We start from the raw sequence: 19,316 nt of genomic DNA, 5'->3' as shown, positions 1-19,316 counted from the left end.
ATCCTCCTTCACTCGTCTGAGTCCAAACTCAATTGCGATTAAGCTCCATTGTAACTAAACTGGGATTAATTTATTCTTGTTTTAACAACCAAGTCAATGACATATTCAACCAGGATATCTGGAAAATCCCTCATGGACGTTGTGTAATGCCCTCAGGTCCCACGTGACGGCTGGAGTTAATCAAAGTTCAGGTTCAACAGCACAGGTGTTGGATTGTGTTCGTACGTATACAAACTGGATCTCTGTCCTCATGTTTAGTTACACTGTAAGACCAGTTGTTGAAGTCTCGCAGGTTGTCAGGAATGTTCTTGCTGAAGGAGAGTTCAGGCTTAATCACGTCATAGCTGGGTTTTTGTCTCGCATTTCCTGTTTTGTTTTGTAGTTTCCGGTTTCTGTTCATGTTTTTTCCTGCTTTACGTTGCTACTCACGGGATCGCACAGCTGCGTTCAATCATTTATCCAGTACTTCAGCCAGATCGTGGAGCTTGTTCTGGTCCAGCTCTTCGTACTGTATACTTGCCTGTTGGTCACTGTCTCTGCCGGTCCGACCTTGTTGCCTTTGGATCCCTGCCGGAACCGTAGCCGGAGTTTATTTGTGCATTGGCCGACCCGCCGGCCGTCTGTGTACGTTCGCCTATCTACTTCCCTGGTTCTGACCTTTGAGAACATTAAACTTCCACTATCTGAGCCTGTGAGTCTCCTGAAGCTGTGCATGTGGGTCCGACACCTTCGTTCACACCGCTCCCGTGACAAATCAGCTGTTATTTGATTTTTTTGCATGGATTTTATTGTTGTCAGTAAAGTTCTCATGAGAAATAAAACTCAGGATGTGTTTGTCATTAGAGCACATGAAGCATCATAAATCCTGAATCCTTTTTGGTACATGCTCATGGAGCCTGATACCTGATTCAGTCCTAAACACTGACATATCAACCTGCTACTGCTGTGACGCTGCAGTACTGAAAACTGCTGCAGACTGAGGTCAAACTGTTCCTGCTACGTCAGCAAAACCACGTCCATTATCCCGTTAGCTTGTGTGAGCATGTGCATGTGTTACCATGACAACGCTTCTGCAGGAATCCAGCCCATCAGTTGCCATAGAAACAGTGTTTCCATAATAGCAGTGTTCTGGCTTCTATTTTATTTCAGTTGTCAGCTTTAATAATAATAATTATTATTATAGTAATAATAACAATACACCGTTTTCAGTTGCATACAGATGAGATCACTGAATGTTCAGGGTCCAAATGGCTTTAATGGTCAAATGATATCAGCAGGCTGAAATTACTTTACAGTGTATTACAGTATTTTCACCACTAGTAAAAGAAGACAGCACGTTTTACTGCAGTAACTGCAGGACGTTTAGTGGTGATCTAGTGTTTTATAAGTCTGTGGACTGTAAGGGTTAAACAAGGGGGGGCTTCCGTCGGAGCAGCTCTGACTCTGAGGAAGAAGAAGAGGAGGAGAAGCAGCTCAATCAGTCCGTCAGAAGGCAGTGGGTGCCGTCGTTAAAGGGGAGAAAGGATGAAGAAGATGCTCCAGCTCAGCGGTGAGTGGGTTCCTCCATCTTCTGCGCTGCCTCCTCCATCACCGCGCTCCTTCATTTTCATCTTCATCAGGATCGGCTGCTGCTGCTGCTGCTGCTGTTGCTGCTGCGTTGCGGCGGTTTTAACTCTATAAAGTCAGCAGATGTGACATTTTCAAATTGATGATGATGATGATGATGAAGTCTCATTGGTGATCTGATCCGTTAACTTGGCAGCCAGGGTGTAAATATAGAAACCGGTGCGTCAGAGATCTGACGTAGAAACCCGGTGAATCTCCGGCTCCGCATTCCTCTACATTCACACACCTTCCTCCATATCATCATCATCCTCATCACGGTAGCGAGCAGCCGCGCCACTAGGGGAACACGTGACCTGCTGCAGGTGTCCATAAAGAAAAGGGTAAAGCTCAGTGCTTTCATACCTGTTAGCTCACAGCTCACGGTCCATTAGCTCCAGCCTCCTGCTCAAAGCACCTGCAGAGCCTCATTAAGATTCTGCTGATTGAGTCTCACTGCAGACTGGAGCCGGTTCCTGAGTCCAGTGTGACTCAGCTTGTTTGTGCAGTGTTCATGTTGTGTGTTCCATTAGGTCAAACTGCTCCGTCCTTTCATTAGTTATTAACTGATGAGTCCAGACTCCAATGTTTGAGTCAGGACTTCACTGATCACTGTGCTGTTACACAAAAAAAAAGTAAGGGTTTGTAAGGGTAAGTTTTTCTTGACCTGGATGCATAAAAGCAGGATCAATGAATCAGCCTAGTTACCATGGAGATTTGTTGTGTGCAGAGCAGGTTAACCTCTAGGATGGATTAAGTGATTTAGGTTTTATTTTAGCCCATTTTTATTATTCTACAAGTGATTTAACTTTGTTTACCTATTAATCATAAAATTGTCTGGTGATTATTCATGATGACTGTCTGACGGTTTGATGAATACGGGTCTTATGACTGATTAAATGACTGATAAAGTTGTAAAATTGATCAAGTCAAGTTCATTCTCCAGTTTCTTTGGACAGAAGCTGTTTTCGTAAAGACCGAACATCAGCGCTTGGCAGTCGTTTGGTTTGTGGGACAGGTGTGATCCATAAAATATGAGACATCATCATAAACAATTCTGTCACAGCTTGTGAAATATTCTTTACTGTGACCTGCAGAAATGAACCGATCAAAGAGCAAAAGGTTTTAGTCATTTTCTGTTCTGACGCCAGAAGTTCAGAATTATTCCAACACTGCTTAATAATTATTCCTGGACTACCGACATATTAAGCCGTTGTTCTATAAATAATACTGGATGCAAACGCACATGGCTGCTAGAACGAGAGCAACAGACTATATGATTCATCCTGCTGCTTGTTAGACGCACACAGCTGGGTTCCTTTTGTCTGTCCGTCCACGCCAGGCCTGACTGCTTTGACGAATCACTGAGAGGACTTTAGTAGAGCTCAAGCCAGAAGGTTTGATCAGACCTAACACCACCTGATTTAAAAAGTCTTTTTTTGTGGAACATCCGACTGGTTCAGTGTGCAGACGTGTTTGCATGTGCGTGACAGGTGTGTGTGTGTGTGATGTGTGTAAAGGCCTCACACTCCCCAGGGCCGCGCTGCTTTAACTCTTCTGCAAGTTAAAGCAGTAGAAGCATCCAGTCCATCCACTTTGCCTGTTTGCTGATCTGTCGTCTTTCTACTGCAGGTCATCCGGCTTCTCGTGGAAGATGGACAGTAAGCACTAAAGCAGCTTGTGGAGGTCAGGGGGTCTGAGGGGACGGGAGTGATCATGGGAGATGGAGGACCCCTGCAGACTGAGGGGAACGCCCTCCTCAAAGCCGTCTTCCAGGGGAAGCTCAGACTGACCCGCCTGCTACTAGAAGGCGGCGCCTACATCAACGAGGGCAACGAGCGCGGAGAGACCCCCGTCTCTGCGGCCTGCCTCGCGGCGTATGACGACCCGCAGACCCGGCAAAGGATGGTCAGGTACCTGCTGGAGAAAGGTGCTGACCCAAACATCCCGGACAAGAGCGGCAGGACTGCGCTGATGCACGCCTGCGCGGAGCGAGCGGGGAAGGAGGTGATCGCCCTGCTGCTGGAGAACGGCGCTGACCCCAGCCTCAAGGACTACGCTGGCTCCTCGGCGCTGGTCCATGCCATCAACAAGGGGGACCGCGACACCTTGCAGGTCCTGCTGGACGCCTGCAAGGCCAAAGGCAAGGAGGTGATCATAATCACCACTGACACGTCTCCGTCCGGCACCAAGAAGACCAAACAGTACCTCAACTCGCCCCCCTCTCCAGGTATTGTGGATAAGCTGTCCCCGGCCTGCATGTCTCCTTCTGATGTGGAGATCGGGACGTCGTCGCCGGCGGGAGAGAGGAGCCAGGCTGCTGAGGGGATCTTCAGCTTCGCTCTCACCTCAGCGTTACCTTTACCTTCAGCTCGGCCTCCAGGAGAAAAGAGACCTCCCCCACGCAAACTGCTGAAGAGGCTGAATTCGGAGCCCTGGGGCCTGGTGGCGCCATCGGCGCTCGTTCCTCAGGACCGGGTGGATGGCGGTCTGGAGGAGGAGGGTGGCTGTGACATTAACAGGACAATCACTGACATTAATGGCTTGACCATCACGGAACCCGGCAGACCTCTGTTGTCACGGCGACACAGCATTGAGACCCACGACCCCTGCTCTCCTAAGCCCATTGACCGCTCATGCTCCGAGGACTGCGCAGCCCTCTGTGGTTCCTGGGCCGACAAAGTCCAGCAGCACCAGATTCTGTACCGTCGGAACACAGCACCAGAGTCCCAGGAGAACGCTGGCGGCTCCGGAGCAGGTCGGGTTCTGGCTCACCCCAAATTGACCCGGATGGAGCACTATGAGTCAGATACCCACCTGTGTCCAGAGTCCATCCCAGGATCCCCAGACTCCGGTCGGGTGTCTGTGGAGCGGAGGAGGTACAATGCCTCCCCCCTTTCTCTGGTCACCAGCTCCTCCAGAGAGTCACTGGAGAACATCCCCAACTCCGTGTCCCCCATCACAATGCGACGGCGGCCCCCTGGCCTCCTGGAGCGCCGAGGCTCCGGAACCCTTCTGCTAGACCACATCTCCCACACCAGGCCTGGCTTCCTACCTCCGCTGAACGTCAACCCCCAGAGACCCATACCTGACATCCGAGCTAATGGCAAAGCTACTTCCCCAGTCCATTGTGGGCACAAGATGCTGGTCCCAGTGGCCCCCGCCTCCCCCAAACGAGGCCCAGACTTTAAGATGAAGAAGAAGCTGATGAGGAGGCATTCCATGCAAACTGAACAGATGAAGCAGCTCTCTACCTTTCAGGAGATACTAGCTGAGAAGGTCATCGAGTCCGGTGGGGATTGATGATGGGGGGTTGAAGCAAAGATGACGGGTAGCAGCAGAGACACGTGGATTTAATGTGAAGAAATGCTTCCTGGAGGGCAGTGCCTACAAGGATGCTTGTTATTGGAACAAGTTGCAGCGAATCACATTTACAAAGTATCAACGTGGCAGGAAATTGACCTCGACATTTCACTACATTTGTCAAATGATTGTGAACATTTCTGTTAGACTTGTCGGTGCTGCTCCCTCAGCTTCTTTTTATCGTCTCTGCTGATGCTTCCTGGTTTGATGAACTGATAAAGTCTATAATGAAATAATTGTTCCGTGTTTACAGATGCAGAATTTGCACCATGTCTTTTTCTTCTTGTGACGATGAAAAAACAAACTTTGTGTTCGGATAACACTGAAATGTCACAATTCAACCCTCACCCTCCAATAATGAACGTTAATTTAATGAATAACTACCTACTGCGCTGTATGTACTGTAATTATCTACACACTAGTCAATATAACAGTTGGTATTTGTGTGACAATGAACCATTTTTATTATCCGGCTCAGAGTCAAATCAAATGTTCAATTACTGTTCATGAAATCCCAAAGACGTCATGTGAATGATTTCAAGACTGTAAATACTGTAACGATGCATCTAGAACGTCTGACTGAACACGATGAGGCTTCGAGGGAGAACAATCTCACACTGACCGGCAGGTTCACACCAGAAGGTGGACGTTAGTTAAGTCCAGAGTCCAGTTTACAGATGTGTTGAGTTCATTTTCTAGTTCAGATTCTGGATGAAAAGGAGAATTAATAGATCCCAGTTCAACGACACAATGCTTGAATCCTGTTATATCACGGATATTAAATATATTGTGTTCATGATATTCATACTGTGTAGATCCAAGCTGAGCAGTATGTTCATGTAGCTGTTGCTAGTGTGTAGATGTACGTCAGCTCTTGTTTACAAGAGTCCTAAAGAAGTGAGATGCATGTAAACAAACACCTCGTGGTTCTTGGTCTGAACACACATGAAGCTGATGAAATGTGGAAGTGTTCAGTGCCCGTGATCTGATCCGAAGGTCTGAGACCACGCCTCCTGTTACAGAAATGTTGACTGTTACTGACTTGAGCTGAATGTGTGAACTGGTTCTGGTTCAGGGTCAGTCTGGATTCAACTGTGCAGATGAGAGTGGACTGAGATGGGCCTTGTTGGGGATACTTGAAGTTTAAACAGAGTATTTTTGTAAGCCTGTCATCTGATACTGTCTCTAATGAATCTGTGATCTATTTTTCTTTGTTTATTTCAACTGTAACAAACCGTGGAATAAAACCATGTTTCATGTTCAACAGCCAAACCTGCTGCCGTGGAAACGGCTGCATTTACCTCAATGTGAGCTGGTCAACATTCGTTATCAGTTTAAAGGAAAAACTCCCACAGGCCATGAGTCCAGCATTCAATCCAGAGGCATCAGGAAAAGGCAGCTTCGTTGACGGACTGGTTCTAACTGGGAATCCTGGGCCGAAGGACTGCGAGCTGCAGGTTCACTGGATTCTGTGTAAATCGGTGTCTTGGGGTCGTGGAGGTCAACGCCTTCGTCCTTCTACCACTTCCCACCACACGTTCCTGTTACCGGGTGAGCTCAGATCACATGAGCAGGAGACGCCAGGAGTCGGACCCAGCGAGGTGCGTTTATTCAAAACATTAGTGATCAGCTCGAAAGAACTTCCTGTGCCAGCAGAATCCCGCATGAACACCTAATGTAGCCTCACACTGCCATTAAAAAGCGCCAGGCCGAGAACAAACACGTCTCCTCAGACCAGTCCACCTCCAGTGCCGCCGGTGCGCATGCGCGAACCCTGCTGCAGCACGCTTCGGTCGCTGCCTTACCGTCTTGTCTTTTTCCGTACTTTTTACCTACTGCGTGTGATTTTCTTTAACCAGTCTTACTATTTGAGGAGCACCCTCTCTGATCATGTAGTTCGAAAGTCTTTTTGTCCGTTTATTCGCCTGGATGTGGAAAACGAGGGGATGCAGAGGAGGCAAAAAAGGCGAAGAAAGGCGCTGCGCAAAGAGAAGGTGAGAAGATTCAAGCCGCGTTTCAGTCACTGGATAATAAAATGGACGAAGTGACAGCTCTAGTGAGAGGAGAGAATCTTTGCTGAGTGCAGTTTGATGTGTTTCACGGAGACCTGGCTGCATGACGTCATCCCCGACTTCAGCGTTAACGTTGACGGGTTCAGCGCCGTGCGCTTTGACGGAGACCGAAGAAGGGGGGGGGGGGGGGGTCTGTGTTATTAACAATAAGTGGTGCCATCCTGCACATGTGACGGTCAGTCACGGCTGATCAGCATAAGGTGCTCCACAGAACGCAACGCCACCAGAGATCCTTCCTACCGGTGCCATCAGCCTGTACAACCCCCCCTCTGTCTGTGAGGGTTGATCTTCATCTGCAATAACACGTATAATAAAACTATAGCCACTAATCAGATGTGAGTGTGTGTAGATGTGTTAGCATTCTTATTTTAATCTCCCTTCCTTCTTGTGTGAACCTCCAACCGTGACAGCGATCAAATGTGCAAAGTAATTTCCCTCTGGGATTAATAAAGTTTTTTTTAATCTTGAATCAAATGTTTTCTACATTACAGGTTGTGAACAAATCTAAGATAATTCTATCACATCTAAACAGAACAGTCATTGGATTTAAAAACAGAAACTTTTAATTAAGGTTAAAAAATTCAATCGAGTTATGGGACAAAAGCTAATTATTTGAGAAATTTCTCTGAATTTTAACAATCACTTGCAGTTGCAGCAACCAGTGCTTCCTCAACCTAATGCCACTTAATCAATTAACTCATCGAACCGTTGAGCAGAAAATGTTTATAAATGAAAAACATACAGCAAAGAAAAAGCTGAAAGAAACTGACAGAAAATATTTACAGTTATTTTATCAGCGAGTTGTTTATATGATAGTAGCTTTACAGTGAACAGATACATTTATGTATTTGTTAATATGTAAAAGTACTGAAATAACATCATGATTACTATTAAATAATACAAGTGACACGTTGACAAAACCTTAAGGAGTGAAGGCAAACAGACGCCCTGGATCATTTCTTGAAGAACTTCTTGTTGAGGAGAAAGATGAGGAGGTTGACATTGACCTTCGCTTTATCAAACATCTTCATCACAGCTACACCCTCATACTGCAGCTGCAGCAGGTCCTGCAACACAAGCGGCCATCAACCACGCGAAACGCACGACTCAGCGCTGACAGCAGGTACCTACCTGGTATTTTAAAAGGAACTCCTCCATTTCAACGCCGAGGAAACGAGCTTTAATACTGAAACTTCCTCTTTCAGAACCGGGAACAATGTCAAACATGACGTTCTTAAACCTGAAACAACCACCAGGAACAATTAGAACAGCTACGCTTGTGGTTACCGTTGTTAATAATATCCAAGGTGTTCTTACTGGGAGCTCGGCAGGTCCTTGATCTCCAACAGGACTCCTTTCTCGTGCAGACGGGCGGCGCTGTAACTCAGCGCAGCAATCTTCTTCTTCACTTTAGTCTCTGTCTTTTTATTGGTCGAGTTGCTGCAACAAAAGGAAGTGTTTTCCATTTTCTGTTCTACTGATCTGAGGTCAGGGGGAAGCAGCATGGTTCAGCTTTACCTGCCAGCAGTCAGGTTGTCCAGGCAGGAAGTGATGTAGTGTCTGTAGTAATCGACTTGTTCACTGTGGAAGCTGCTCTTCTCGTGGAGGCTGCTTAGAGTCTGTCGAAGCTTCGAGAGTTCAGCTCCTCGCCGCTGCCGGCGCAGACGCTGCTGACGGATGTCCTGGTGCAATGGGCAGGAGACACTGGCAGTCATTCATTCGTACAACGTTCGTAATGTTCGTAATCAGTCTCCACTGACATCTTATTCTAAAAATTTGCTTCAATTGAAGATTTAAATCAAAGGATTAAGGTTTGTTCTAAGTTCTAGTTTAGGAAATGTAACAGAGAGACTGAAACATTCTCTGACCACTTCACCAGGGTTTTATTTAGGTTGCGTTCACCAGAGGATTTGCAGCAGATCACTTTGCCCAGCCATCTGGTACTGTTGGTGATGAAATTAAAGGCTGATGCTACATGTTACCTGGAGAACATTTACTCCAGAGCATTTTAATCTAAACATATTCTTCATCAACAAGTTGGTGTTTGAGTTGTGTCACCTTGGCAATCATCTGCAAGATCTGGTTTTCAATCTCAGGTGGTCTTAACACTCCAAGAAGCTCCAGACGACGAAGGCTCCTCAGGATCTTCCTTTTCTTTTCCTCCACACCCAGGTTGCCATTTGCAACAAGTGACTGGTTCCTCTTCATCTTTTCTGGCGTTCGAGCATCCTGCCGAGCTCGACTCTGAAGCAGCCAATTGTGACACGCTTCCTGTTGGAGGATTGTAGGGATATTCATTTGAGGCTTCACTTATATATCTCTCAACTTCGATTCAAAATTCATTCATTCCCTTTTGATTCATTTTAAAACAATCTGCGCATTACGCACGCACGCACGCACGCACGCACGCACGCACGCACGCACGCACGCACGCACGCACGCACACGCTCTTTAATTTAATCAACACATGTGAAAATTAAAGCCTATTTACAAACCTGATCAGGTGAGGTGGATGTTCTAAGGATGTCACTCAGAGATTCACCTGGTTGAATCCTAATGACGTCAATGATCAGCTGCTTCGTGCTTTAAAAAGAAGCAAAGAAGGATAAGCTACCTGAGCAGGCGCAGCTAACATCCTAAGCTACCTGATGCTAAGATGCCAACCTGAGCAGAAGCCCTCGAGCATCCGGTTTGTCGTCGTTAAAAATGTCAAACTTGTTGGTGAGAGTCAAAGAAACCTCCATCTTACTGAACTCTAATTCTGGATCAGGTGCTGATGAGGATTCTCCTGTAGAACATGGGAAAAACTCTGAATGAGCTTTGACGGTTTCCGTCTCAAAGCAGCAGCGTATGGTCACTACAACTAGGCAGGAAATGAGCTACAGTACCAACGAGTTCCTGCAGCGTGGGGAGAGATCCTAAGTCACTCAGCAACAGTCTCAGCGGGTCTGATGGGTCTGGACACAAAGTCTCCTGATGTTCCAGCAACAACTGGAAAGAGATATTACACAGAAACAGACATGGTATAACCCTAGTCCAACTCCTGGTTCACAACAAGGAGCAGGTCTGATGTCCTCTAACCTTGTGAGTGTTGAGCAGCTCACTGACGGAGATGTAGATGACAGGCTTGTTGACAATGAGCAGCTCAGAGTACTCATCCATACTGAATCTGTCTTCTGGTTCGGGAACATCACAGACACTCAGCAGGAATTTCCTGTTAATGATAAGATTGATCACATTCAACCATATGTTAAGTAGCTGCACTAACTTCAGCTGGACAGAGAGGCAGGACTATTAATCAAAACTGAACGGAGAGAATCTGAGGTTGGACCTGAACTTGCTGTGGGTGTGGCTGATGTACTGGTTCAGAGCTCTGACGTGGTAACCGTCTCCATGGAAGTGTTTGTTAGAGGCACCGTGCTGTAGCATTCGGGCAATGGAGCCCAGAATGTGGCGCTGCTCCGGCTGCAGACTGGAACCCACGGACCGGTCCACTACATCAAACCCGTCAGGAGCTACGATGGCTGGGTTCATGTAACGATAGTAGACCAGGTTCCCAACGATCTGTTTGAGCAGAGGTGAGCAGTAAAGATAATCATTTAAACACGACACTGTAGCCAATCAAGTTGTTGGTTCAGTTTGATGAATCCTGTTTGTGAAAGACTCCTGTCATATGTTAAACTGGTTTAATCTGGTACCTGAGACATTTACCTTGTAGAGCTCATCCTCACTGGCCTCAGGAAACTTTGTCCTCAGTGAATCTCTGAGGACTTTCGCTGTGTAACGTAAACCATAACTACAACATAGAAATAAACAAGAAATGACCGAAGTGCGAGTGAAGGCCTGATTAGAGTTTGAGGAGGTGAAGAGGTTGACACTCACGGTAGTTTGTGGAGGTTGGACGTGATGGCCTTCAGGACGCGGTCCGTCAGGTTCTTCAGGTTGATGATGGCAATGTCCACGCGTCTCTGGACTTCAGGGTGAGACAGAGCCTCTACAGGAGACACCTCGTAAGGCAGAGAGCTGCAGGGACCAGACAAGTGAGACAAACGTATTTATGCTAGCGTGTTTATTTACTGTTTGTTCAGACCTCTTGTTTCCAGTTTGGGTCTCAGTTTGGTTAATCCAGGTCTTGTAAACATCCACTGGGTCAGTCCTAATGCTGAGGGTTCGGTCCAATAGAACATCCTGCAGAGCTGAGCCCAAAGACTCCCGCAAGGCGTTGTGACCGTGAGCGTGACGGTAGAAGTTGACCAGCATCTTGATGACAGTGGGGTTACCGGTGACCACATCCTGAGGCTGATCCACCTTCAGTCTGACACCCCAGAGACAGAGAAAGGAATCAGTATCAAACAATTGGTTACATCTTTGTTCAGATGCAGCTTATTGGTCAGTTTGTGGAGATGCAGAAATGACAAGTTACAGCAGGGTAATGTAATATCACAGACTCCTGGAGGAGCTGAAAGCTTACACTTCTCCATAAGAAACACTTCTCATGGATCATGGGTAAAGTTCGGTTCCAGCCCATGAGTAAAAGATCCACAGGTTTAACTGTCCAGTACCTAATCTCAAATCGCAGTGCCTCAGTGAAAAGATGCAGCAGCAGGAAGGCCTCGCGGTGGTCAGAGCCGTAGTTAAACAAAGTGAAAACCAACATCTCCATGAAGGAGGTGGAGCGACTCTGAGGCATCAGAAAGATGAGCTGAGCCAGATACAGAGGCTGCGTCTGGAACACGGAACAGAGCAGCAGGTACGATGAGGACAGAAACACTCGAACCTGAGCCACAAAGCACATGGAGCAAAGGTGCTCTCACCTGCAGCAGGTAAAACAGGTGCTGATAGGCCTCTAGTCTCTCCCTCCGATCTCGACTCAGTGCTTTCAGTCCTTTACATCTTTCCAGATCCATCATGTCTGACAGCTGTTCCTTATTCTTCTTCGTCAGTTTCTTACAGTGAGACACCACTTCCTGTTCAGACAGGTTTATTATTGCTAAGGCCAAACACCATGAGGACTGGGACTGGAATGAGACCAGCTCACCTATCACGTGTAACAGACTGGGCTCATACCTGCAGCGTGGCTCTGTTGCGAACCAGCAGACCGATCTTCAGGTCCATCAGGTCCAGGTCTGTCTCTAGCTGACGGTTGTAGCGGATGCTCCTCACCACTTCCTCTCTCAGACACAGTAGCTGCGCCTCCTCTCTGATGTCAGTGTCGCCCAGATCGAGCAGGTGAGCAAACTTTCTGACCACAGACAGGGGGGGTGTGTTGGAATGAACTGAGACAGAAGAGAGAGGGGAGGAGTGAGCTTACTCAGCTTTACCATAAAAACAAAACCGCAGATTTGCTGCTTGTGATTAAACATACCCAACATTCTGTACTGGTCTCGTGCTCTGCTGGCCCTGAAGAAAGCCTGGATCTTTATGATGGCGTCCACCTGTAAATACACACCATTACCATGGAGACAGGAGGCCCTGCTCTCTGAGCCGCTGATAGATGGTTCAGGCTTATTAGCTTGGCATAAAAGGTGAGAACAGGGTCAAGGTCTTTTAAGCCTTTGACTGCAGTTGTAAAAAAGTGTTTTCCCCGTAGAAAAAATAAATGGACCAAAGTCTAATGTCTAAATGTTGGTTCTGTTTTCACCAAAAAAAACGAAGGACTCACGTTGCATCTGAAGAATCTGAGTCGAGCTCGATATTTTCTCCTTGTCAACCACATCTTGACAAAAGACTGGATCTGTTTAAACAACCAATATTAATTAACATGAAGGAATCCTTCCACTGACTGAGGAGCTTTACAATAGATAAGATAAACAAGCTGTTTCAACTAGAATAAAGGTTTGATCGTCTGCCAACCTTCACCACTGCTCTCCAGTTCATGTAGAGGAACTGCAGCCGCTGCCTGTAGGCCCTCTGCTGGACGAGCCTCCTCCACTGAGACTGAACACAAACACACGTTATTGCCCGTGGGAGAGTCCGTATTCTCCACAATCAGTAGCGCACTCACCTGGATGACAATGACAGAGGGGGTCTGACTGCGCAGGTAACGCAGACGAGCTTCCAGCTGCTGTCTGATCAGAAAACCTCGACACAGAGCCTGCAGACGAACGACGAGCGCTTCGCTGTTGCTCCACAGAACACTGCGGCTGTAAGAAGCTGAAACGCTGCTGATGACTTCCTGCAGTTAAGACGTGAGGTCACGTTTAAAAAGTACCAAATCACACCAAAAGTCAGAGAAGACAAGATAGAAATAAACAGAGTTAGAAATCCAACAAACCCCAGACAGCAGTGAAGAGAAGGAACATTATCTAAGGTGTGACCGCACTGTGACTCTCACTGAGTCTCACCTGGATTTCCTGTCTGTCAATGAATATGCTGTTGTGGATGAAGCCGTTTGGTTTCTCCCACATTCCCTCCAGTCTGCTGAGGTGGAAGTAATAAGATGATCCGTCCTGCAGCCGGACTCGAACCCAAGAACTCCTGTTGTCTCCTGCGTGCACGTACACATGTACACGTTACTTCTGACAGGAAGCCATCAGTGACATGTCATATAAGTTCAGCATAATTTGTGACATGTGAAGAGGAACTTCTTTGTGTCAGAGGTCAGACTGTCACAGCCAGTCACCTGTTCGGATCCTGTGTGTGATCAGAGCACCAAGCTCCCTCTGATAATCTGCAGCACATTTGGAAATGAGCCCCTGCAGCTGCAGCTCAGGCAGAGACAGAACCCGCAGGGTCTGACTCACTTTGTTCTCCTTCACAGCCTGGTTCACTGCAGCCACCGACAGACACACTACAAACACACAGACACACACTCACAGTTAGCAGTTGTCTGTTGCTGCCCTGTTAAATTAGACCTAAACTGTATCTTGCCACAGTGAAGATATTAATACATCACGTCATAATCAGACCAAAAACTTTTCAGCAGGTCTCAGTATCTGACTCACGCTTCAGTGCGTCCTGACTCTGCTGATTGGTGTTCCTTACTCCTTCTTGGATATCAGCCAACCACAGCTCAGCTCCTGGGTCTCTGCTCACCTGATTGGACAATGATATATCTTTAATCTTTATAATTATTCAGGAGTCGTTGTGAGTGGCTGTGGTTTCCTGCCCCGTATCTCTGTTGACTTACCTGAGCTTTGTGCTGCCTGGCCCTGCTCAACAGGCTGAGGTATCTGCAGGCGTTTGCAGGTAAAACCTCATCCACTCCACAGGAGGGCAGCAGCAGAACAGATAGCAGCTGCTGTGAGTCTTCTCTGATCACAGCTTTGTTCACCAGACTCACAGCTCGGAGCTCTGGGGTCAGAATAAAACATGGGATCATTCTAGGAACCAGGTTTAACAAAGTCTGACTTTCACTTTGAGTTCAGCAGGAGTTTCTGCTCCTGCCTCCTTTATCTTATCTGATCAATCAGAATGAACTGAAACTATGTTTGATCTCAGAGAGACAAATGATGATGGAGTATGTGGTGAAGAGGATCTAATGAATGATGAAGCTGTGGATTTGATCCTGAGCTGAGGATGAATCTATGATGTGCAACTTCAGGACTCAATAATCATAGAGGCACTTTAGTCAATGCACAACCCAGACTCCTGAAATTGTGCGATTTGCAGTCAGTGAGTTTTTAGGCCAAGACCGCGATAGAGGATGAAGCTGAAGAGCATACTGTGTGTACTGATGTGTGTGTTTCCATACGTTCATGCTCATCCTGCACAGAGTTGTTAACACAGTTGATCCCTTCCTGCAGCTGATTCCAGGTCAGTAGATCTTTTCCTGCCTTGTGCTTCACAGCAAGCAGATGCTCAAAGTACCTAAACACAGAAATGACATTGTCATCATCTTTGGTCAGACAGGTGTAAATAGGGAAACAGGTACACAGACAGGTTCACCTGTTCAGAAGAGTGTAATCGGCATCACACAATCCTGCAGATGAACTGAGCAACGAGGAGCTAAACTGCTGGGGATTCCTTTCCTCTAAGGCCTGATTGACAAGAGCAACAGCTGACAGCATCTCCACAGCAACAAAAAGTTCCTCCTGCTGCAGCTCTCCCTAATGGAAAATAAAAGACAGAACGTAATTAGAGTATCTGATCAAAACCCGAGGTCTCACCTCTCTCACTTACAGCTGGGAAGGTCAAGATTAATAGACGCTACCTTCAGCCCCTTAAACAACTGGTGCTGTTTTAGATAAACACGTGAAGCAGCCGTGCCTCTCGTGGTCGTACCTGTGTAGCTCGTCTTTGTAGCAGCTGCAGCTCTGTATGATACAGAGTGGCAGCAAAAGGAAACACTACTGGCAACTGCAGGTCAGAGGTCATCAGACAGCTGACGGTGTGTCGGGGGTCGGAGCCGCGTAACGACACATTAACACTCTGCAACGCTGCATGCACTAGAACAGAAAGGAGACAGGAGCTGATGTCATCAGAGCGTTAATTTGATCATTAAGGAGACTGACAGCAGTAAGGACTGAACTATCAAAACTCAGGAAAAGATTCTTTTACTTCAGTCAGAAATAAATACTCACAACTACCAATTAAATGCTTTTTAAAAACTGAAGCGGCTGGGTGAGATATTGGGAATCGGGGCCCTTGTCGTTTGACATCAGCGTTTATTGTGGGTCTTTTCCCTTACTCACTGTTTCGAGCTCTCTGAGCCTCCTGATTGGCAGCAGTCACACCTTCCTGCAGCTCGTCAGGCTCTAGAGGATCGACACAGCCCTCATCCTGAGTTTAGAGGTCAAACAAAGGTGAGAGGTCACAGTGACTGTACTTCTTTGAGTACCAGTCACACATATATACATATATATTTATATATATTTCTGTGTGTGTTTCTCTACCACAGCTTTCTGCTGGCGGTCTGCAGCCAGCTGCTCCAGGTACCAGAGACCATTGTCAGTACGAAGTTTCGTTAGGGCCAAACACGGCAAATGCAGAGCAGCAAGTAGAGCAAGTTCATCAGCTGAGTCCAGAGCCTCATCCACCTGCTCCAGAGCTGACTGAACTGCCAAAAACATGGTTACAATAAAGAATTAGGAATTAAAAAACCAAATGTGGGAATAAACCTGAGAGAACATGGTTAAATTTTAGGGGCGGAGGCCTGGAAGCAGGAAAAGTCCTGCAGAGTCATCTGTCAGTTCAACTGCAGGCTCCAGATAATCACATGAAGGATATGACAAAATGTAGAACAAGTCTCACTGTTAACAATGTTGACGTTGTGCTGGATCTCTCTCTGTGTGAGGTACTCTTCATAAATATCCTTCTCTTCCTCACCGCTGCGGCACTAAAACCAACACAGTGTTTTAACATGATGCACTGCATGAAGCCACCTTCACAGTCCTGTTGGAGCTCAGGCGGGAGCTCACAGTCTCACCTTTCCAGCGGCTTGCTCAGCTTTCCTCCGTCTGGCCTGTTGCAGCATCTCCTGATAGACGCTGACCAGTTCCTCCTGCAGGTCTCTCAGCATAGCGTTTGGGTTCCTCAGTGCCTGCGCAGTCATGGTGACGTCCCCTCTGTCCACAGACTCATTGATGGCAATCACTGCAGCATGGACTGATGGGGAAAAAAGGGAGGCAAGGAGAATTCAGTGCCACCTCCCGTTCACAGACTCTCAAAGTGCTCCTTGGTCACCTGCAGCCTCGTCCATGGACAGCTCATTGGCCAGGATTCCTCCAATCTTGTTAAATGCCGGCATCTGGATGCCATATTTATCCAGCTCCAACTTCATGTTGTTGATCTCCTCCTCTGAAGATGAACAAGATGAAGACTAGAACTCAGTGTAAATACAGTCACACAGAACATTTAATGTTTCCCAAAGAGAAAACCTGCTTCTGGTTTACTTTAAGTATTTTATCCTGCATCGCCACATGATTTCTGATGACTAGACATTCAGGCGTTCACCTGTAAACTTTACTTTTCCATAGAGGTCATGGATCTGTGGAGCCAAACCGAGTCTGTACAGGAACATGCTGCAGAGAGAAGCAGAGAGGTGATGAGTCAGGTGAACAGTGTCCTTGACTCCTGTCCAGCTCTTTGTGCTCCTTTCAGCTTTTCTATATCAAGAACCTAGATCAGGCGTACAGATCACCATGGTAACAGAAGCTGAACATCTAACATTCCGCACCTGATGAGACAACTGAAAAAGCAAGTCACCATTTCTACAGCATAGCGTTGGATAACACACCATCATATCAACTGTGCTGGATGGAGCCAAGGTTGGAAAATCACCCGATGGTCAATGATGCAGTCTTGGGATTAATAAAAAGAGTCAGTACCTGCCTTTATCATGTATATCACATGTTTACATGGTGCCCTTAATTTAGCTTTTACTGGTACAAACCTAAAGCTTGACTTGTTTGTTGATTTGTACAGGTCCAAGATAAATGTGGGAGCTACCTGAGTGCGTGGATGCAGTAAACGGCTCGGGGCATGTTCTTCTTGTCGTACACATCTGTAGTTTCTGGATGGAAGATCTAGGCGGAAAGAAATATGCGATCAGTATAATCAACTGATCAGCACCCTGATGGTACTGCGCCTGAGCGTTGAGAAAAAAAAATCACTTAAATTACTCATTTTTTTCCTCTTATAAGCAAATCATACTGAAGTCTAGATTGTGCACAGTGTATGCCTTCTTCATCTTACTAATACTAATAAAAAGAGGTGAGAACTCAAAGGGAGAGTGATGCTGGAAATTTAGAGCAGCCAGAGGTGATGACAGATGGAGATAGCAAAGGCAGAAATGGGAGAAAACAAAATCCATAAATGCGTTTACTGACTGTTGGCAACCCTAATGCTGTTAAAGCATTCCTCCAGTGGTTGATGTTGTCAGTGTGACGAAACTGAAGACCCACAACCTGCAACGATACATACACAAACAATCACAAACATGCAGCAGATATTAAAGCATGCATCATGTGTATTGTTCTGGTGTCATGAGACCTGGTATCGTTGCTGCTCTTGGTCATAGATCTTCTTGAGGGGGACAGCGTTGGGAGCAAATCGATGACCCAGCTTAGCAAGTACAACTCCATTTCTCAGTGCCTCCTCCAGTTCAGTGGGAGCAGGAAGCTCTTCCCCCAGACACGCCTCCATCCACCTGGGAAGGTAAAGAAGGGGAGTTTGCACAAATTCTGTTTTTTCAATCTGTGAAGATTCTCAATTGCTGAGGGGTCATCTGGACTCCTAGGACGAAACATTTCACTACTTATCCAGGCAGCTTCATCAGGCGAAGGAATGAATCCTTCAGTTAGGCTTCACCACTTACCTGTAAAGGACAGGCTTGTTTTTCTCCTTTTACATCCACATAAGCCATATCATCTGTTAAAACTAAGAGTCACCCTGGCACTGCACTGCTCCTGTAAGGAATAATCTCAGGAAATACTTCTTATCCTGGAGTCTCACATCGTTTTTTACTTAATCAGAGATATCCTGAGACTGTCTGTGTTCACATTTGGGACCATTTGAAAAATTTCATTGGCATAAAATGATGAATACAATCAGCTGGCTGACGAGCTGTGTTTTGCCCGCAGAGCCTCGCTAACCTCTTGGCCTCCTCCAGCCTGCACAGGTACTGATAGGCCACATTCTGGATCCTCTGTTCATCCATCTGCTCCGCAGTCAGACGTTCATCTACACGAGAGAAGCAAAACGTCTGAACACTCGACTTTTTTCGACCTGGCGGCTCTGGCTTGATGATTAGGTCCTCGGTGGTGATAATCTCTTATTTATTACGGGTTTAAAAAAATCAAACGGTGAACTCTCAAATAATAATTATAAGCAACACAAGACCAACAAAATATGATGCATCGTGTTGGCGCTCATCACAGAATCTATAATAAACAAACGGCTACGTGCAGTGATCTGCAGGAAATAAGGTCTCCATTAAGACCACAAACATTAAAGTCGTCTTAATGTTACGTTACGCTGTGGAAAGTAAGATGTAACTGTAAAAGGTTTTAAACGTGTCGACTGGAGGAGGACGGCGTCTATTTTTTTTACTCACATCGACTCTCTTCAGCGAAATCCGCCATGTTAGCCGTTAGCTCCGTGTCAGCGGCTCCACCAGTAAATAACTGACGATTAATTCCTCTTCGTTCAATTAAAAGTTGATCAAAAACTAAGCGTTAGTGTGAATCTTATCAACGCCGCCTGTTCCCCTCAACTGTTTTCTGTCTGTGGTTTGAAAGAACCCGCCGTCCTCTGATTGGTCGGCCAGTCAGCCGCTCCTCCTATTGGCTTGAACGGTCTCGCGCTCTCACATGCCAGATATGCGGTAGTTTTACGTTG

The 19,316-nt window shown here is 46.6% G+C and overlaps 2 protein-coding genes across 3 annotated transcripts; one reads left to right on the top strand and one right to left on the bottom strand.

Moving 5' to 3' along the window:
- Positions 1-1,226: 1,226 nt before the first annotated feature.
- On the top strand, positions 1,227-6,237 carry LOC114842573 (ankyrin repeat domain-containing protein 34A). The gene is made up of 2 exons (XM_029128191.3): positions 1,227-1,549; positions 3,235-6,237. The coding sequence occupies exon 2, from the start codon at positions 3,319-3,321 to the stop codon at positions 4,903-4,905; it is 1,587 nt and encodes a 528-aa protein (XP_028984024.1). The 5' UTR covers positions 1,227-1,549; positions 3,235-3,318; the 3' UTR covers positions 4,906-6,237.
- A 1,269-nt stretch (positions 6,238-7,506) lies between these two features.
- Positions 7,507-19,271, bottom strand: iqgap3 (IQ motif containing GTPase activating protein 3). Of its 2 annotated transcripts, XM_029128188.3 has the most exons (38): positions 19,033-19,271; positions 18,572-18,659; positions 17,970-18,126; positions 17,807-17,884; positions 17,427-17,503; positions 16,932-16,999; positions 16,662-16,775; positions 16,405-16,583; positions 16,230-16,314; positions 15,872-16,035; positions 15,671-15,758; positions 15,261-15,424; positions 14,925-15,085; positions 14,731-14,846; positions 14,167-14,330; positions 13,982-14,072; positions 13,660-13,827; positions 13,382-13,524; positions 13,042-13,212; positions 12,891-12,974; positions 12,700-12,771; positions 12,403-12,472; positions 12,105-12,313; positions 11,852-12,004; positions 11,600-11,763; positions 11,128-11,352; positions 10,920-11,060; positions 10,749-10,833; positions 10,369-10,601; positions 10,119-10,251; positions 9,926-10,028; positions 9,702-9,825; positions 9,533-9,620; positions 9,096-9,308; positions 8,556-8,719; positions 8,355-8,477; positions 8,169-8,277; positions 7,507-8,104 (listed from the first exon to the last, which is right to left on the bottom strand). In XM_029128188.3, the coding sequence occupies exons 1-38, from the start codon at positions 19,058-19,060 to the stop codon at positions 7,991-7,993; spliced, it is 4,911 nt and encodes a 1,636-aa protein (XP_028984021.1). In that variant the 5' UTR covers positions 19,061-19,271; the 3' UTR covers positions 7,507-7,990. The 2 variants fall into 2 exon arrangements, with proteins under 2 accessions (XP_028984021.1, XP_055359371.1); XM_055503396.1 differs by lacking the exons at positions 7,507-8,104; positions 8,169-8,277; positions 8,355-8,477; positions 8,556-8,719 and adding an exon at positions 8,726-8,980.
- Between the last annotated feature and the right edge of the window lie 45 nt (positions 19,272-19,316).

Source organism: Betta splendens, chromosome 16 (genome assembly GCF_900634795.4).
Source record: "Betta splendens chromosome 16, fBetSpl5.4, whole genome shotgun sequence".
NCBI lineage: Eukaryota > Metazoa > Chordata > Actinopteri > Anabantiformes > Osphronemidae > Betta > Betta splendens.
The sequence above is the reverse complement of the archived record's forward strand: the minus strand, read 5'-3'. Positions and strand labels throughout refer to the sequence as shown.

What these genes read in the sequence shown, in the direction of transcription:
- LOC114842573 (XM_029128191.3), top strand. Translation starts at nt 3,319, where the DNA reads ATGGGAGATGGAGGACCCCTGCAGACTGAGGGGAACGCCCTCCTCAAA.
- iqgap3 (XM_029128188.3), bottom strand. Translation starts at nt 19,060, where the DNA reads ATGGCGGATTTCGCTGAAGAGAGTCGAT. An exon ending in GTGAGGATGAGCTCTACAAG is followed by an intron (nt 10,602 to 10,748) that starts GTAAATGTCTCA and finishes CTGCTCAAACAG; the next exon opens with ATCGTTGGGAACCTGGTCTA. An exon ending in TCTTGCAGATGATTGCCAAG is followed by an intron (nt 8,720 to 9,095) that starts GTGACACAACTC and finishes CCATTGCACCAG; the next exon opens with GACATCCGTCAGCAGCGTCT.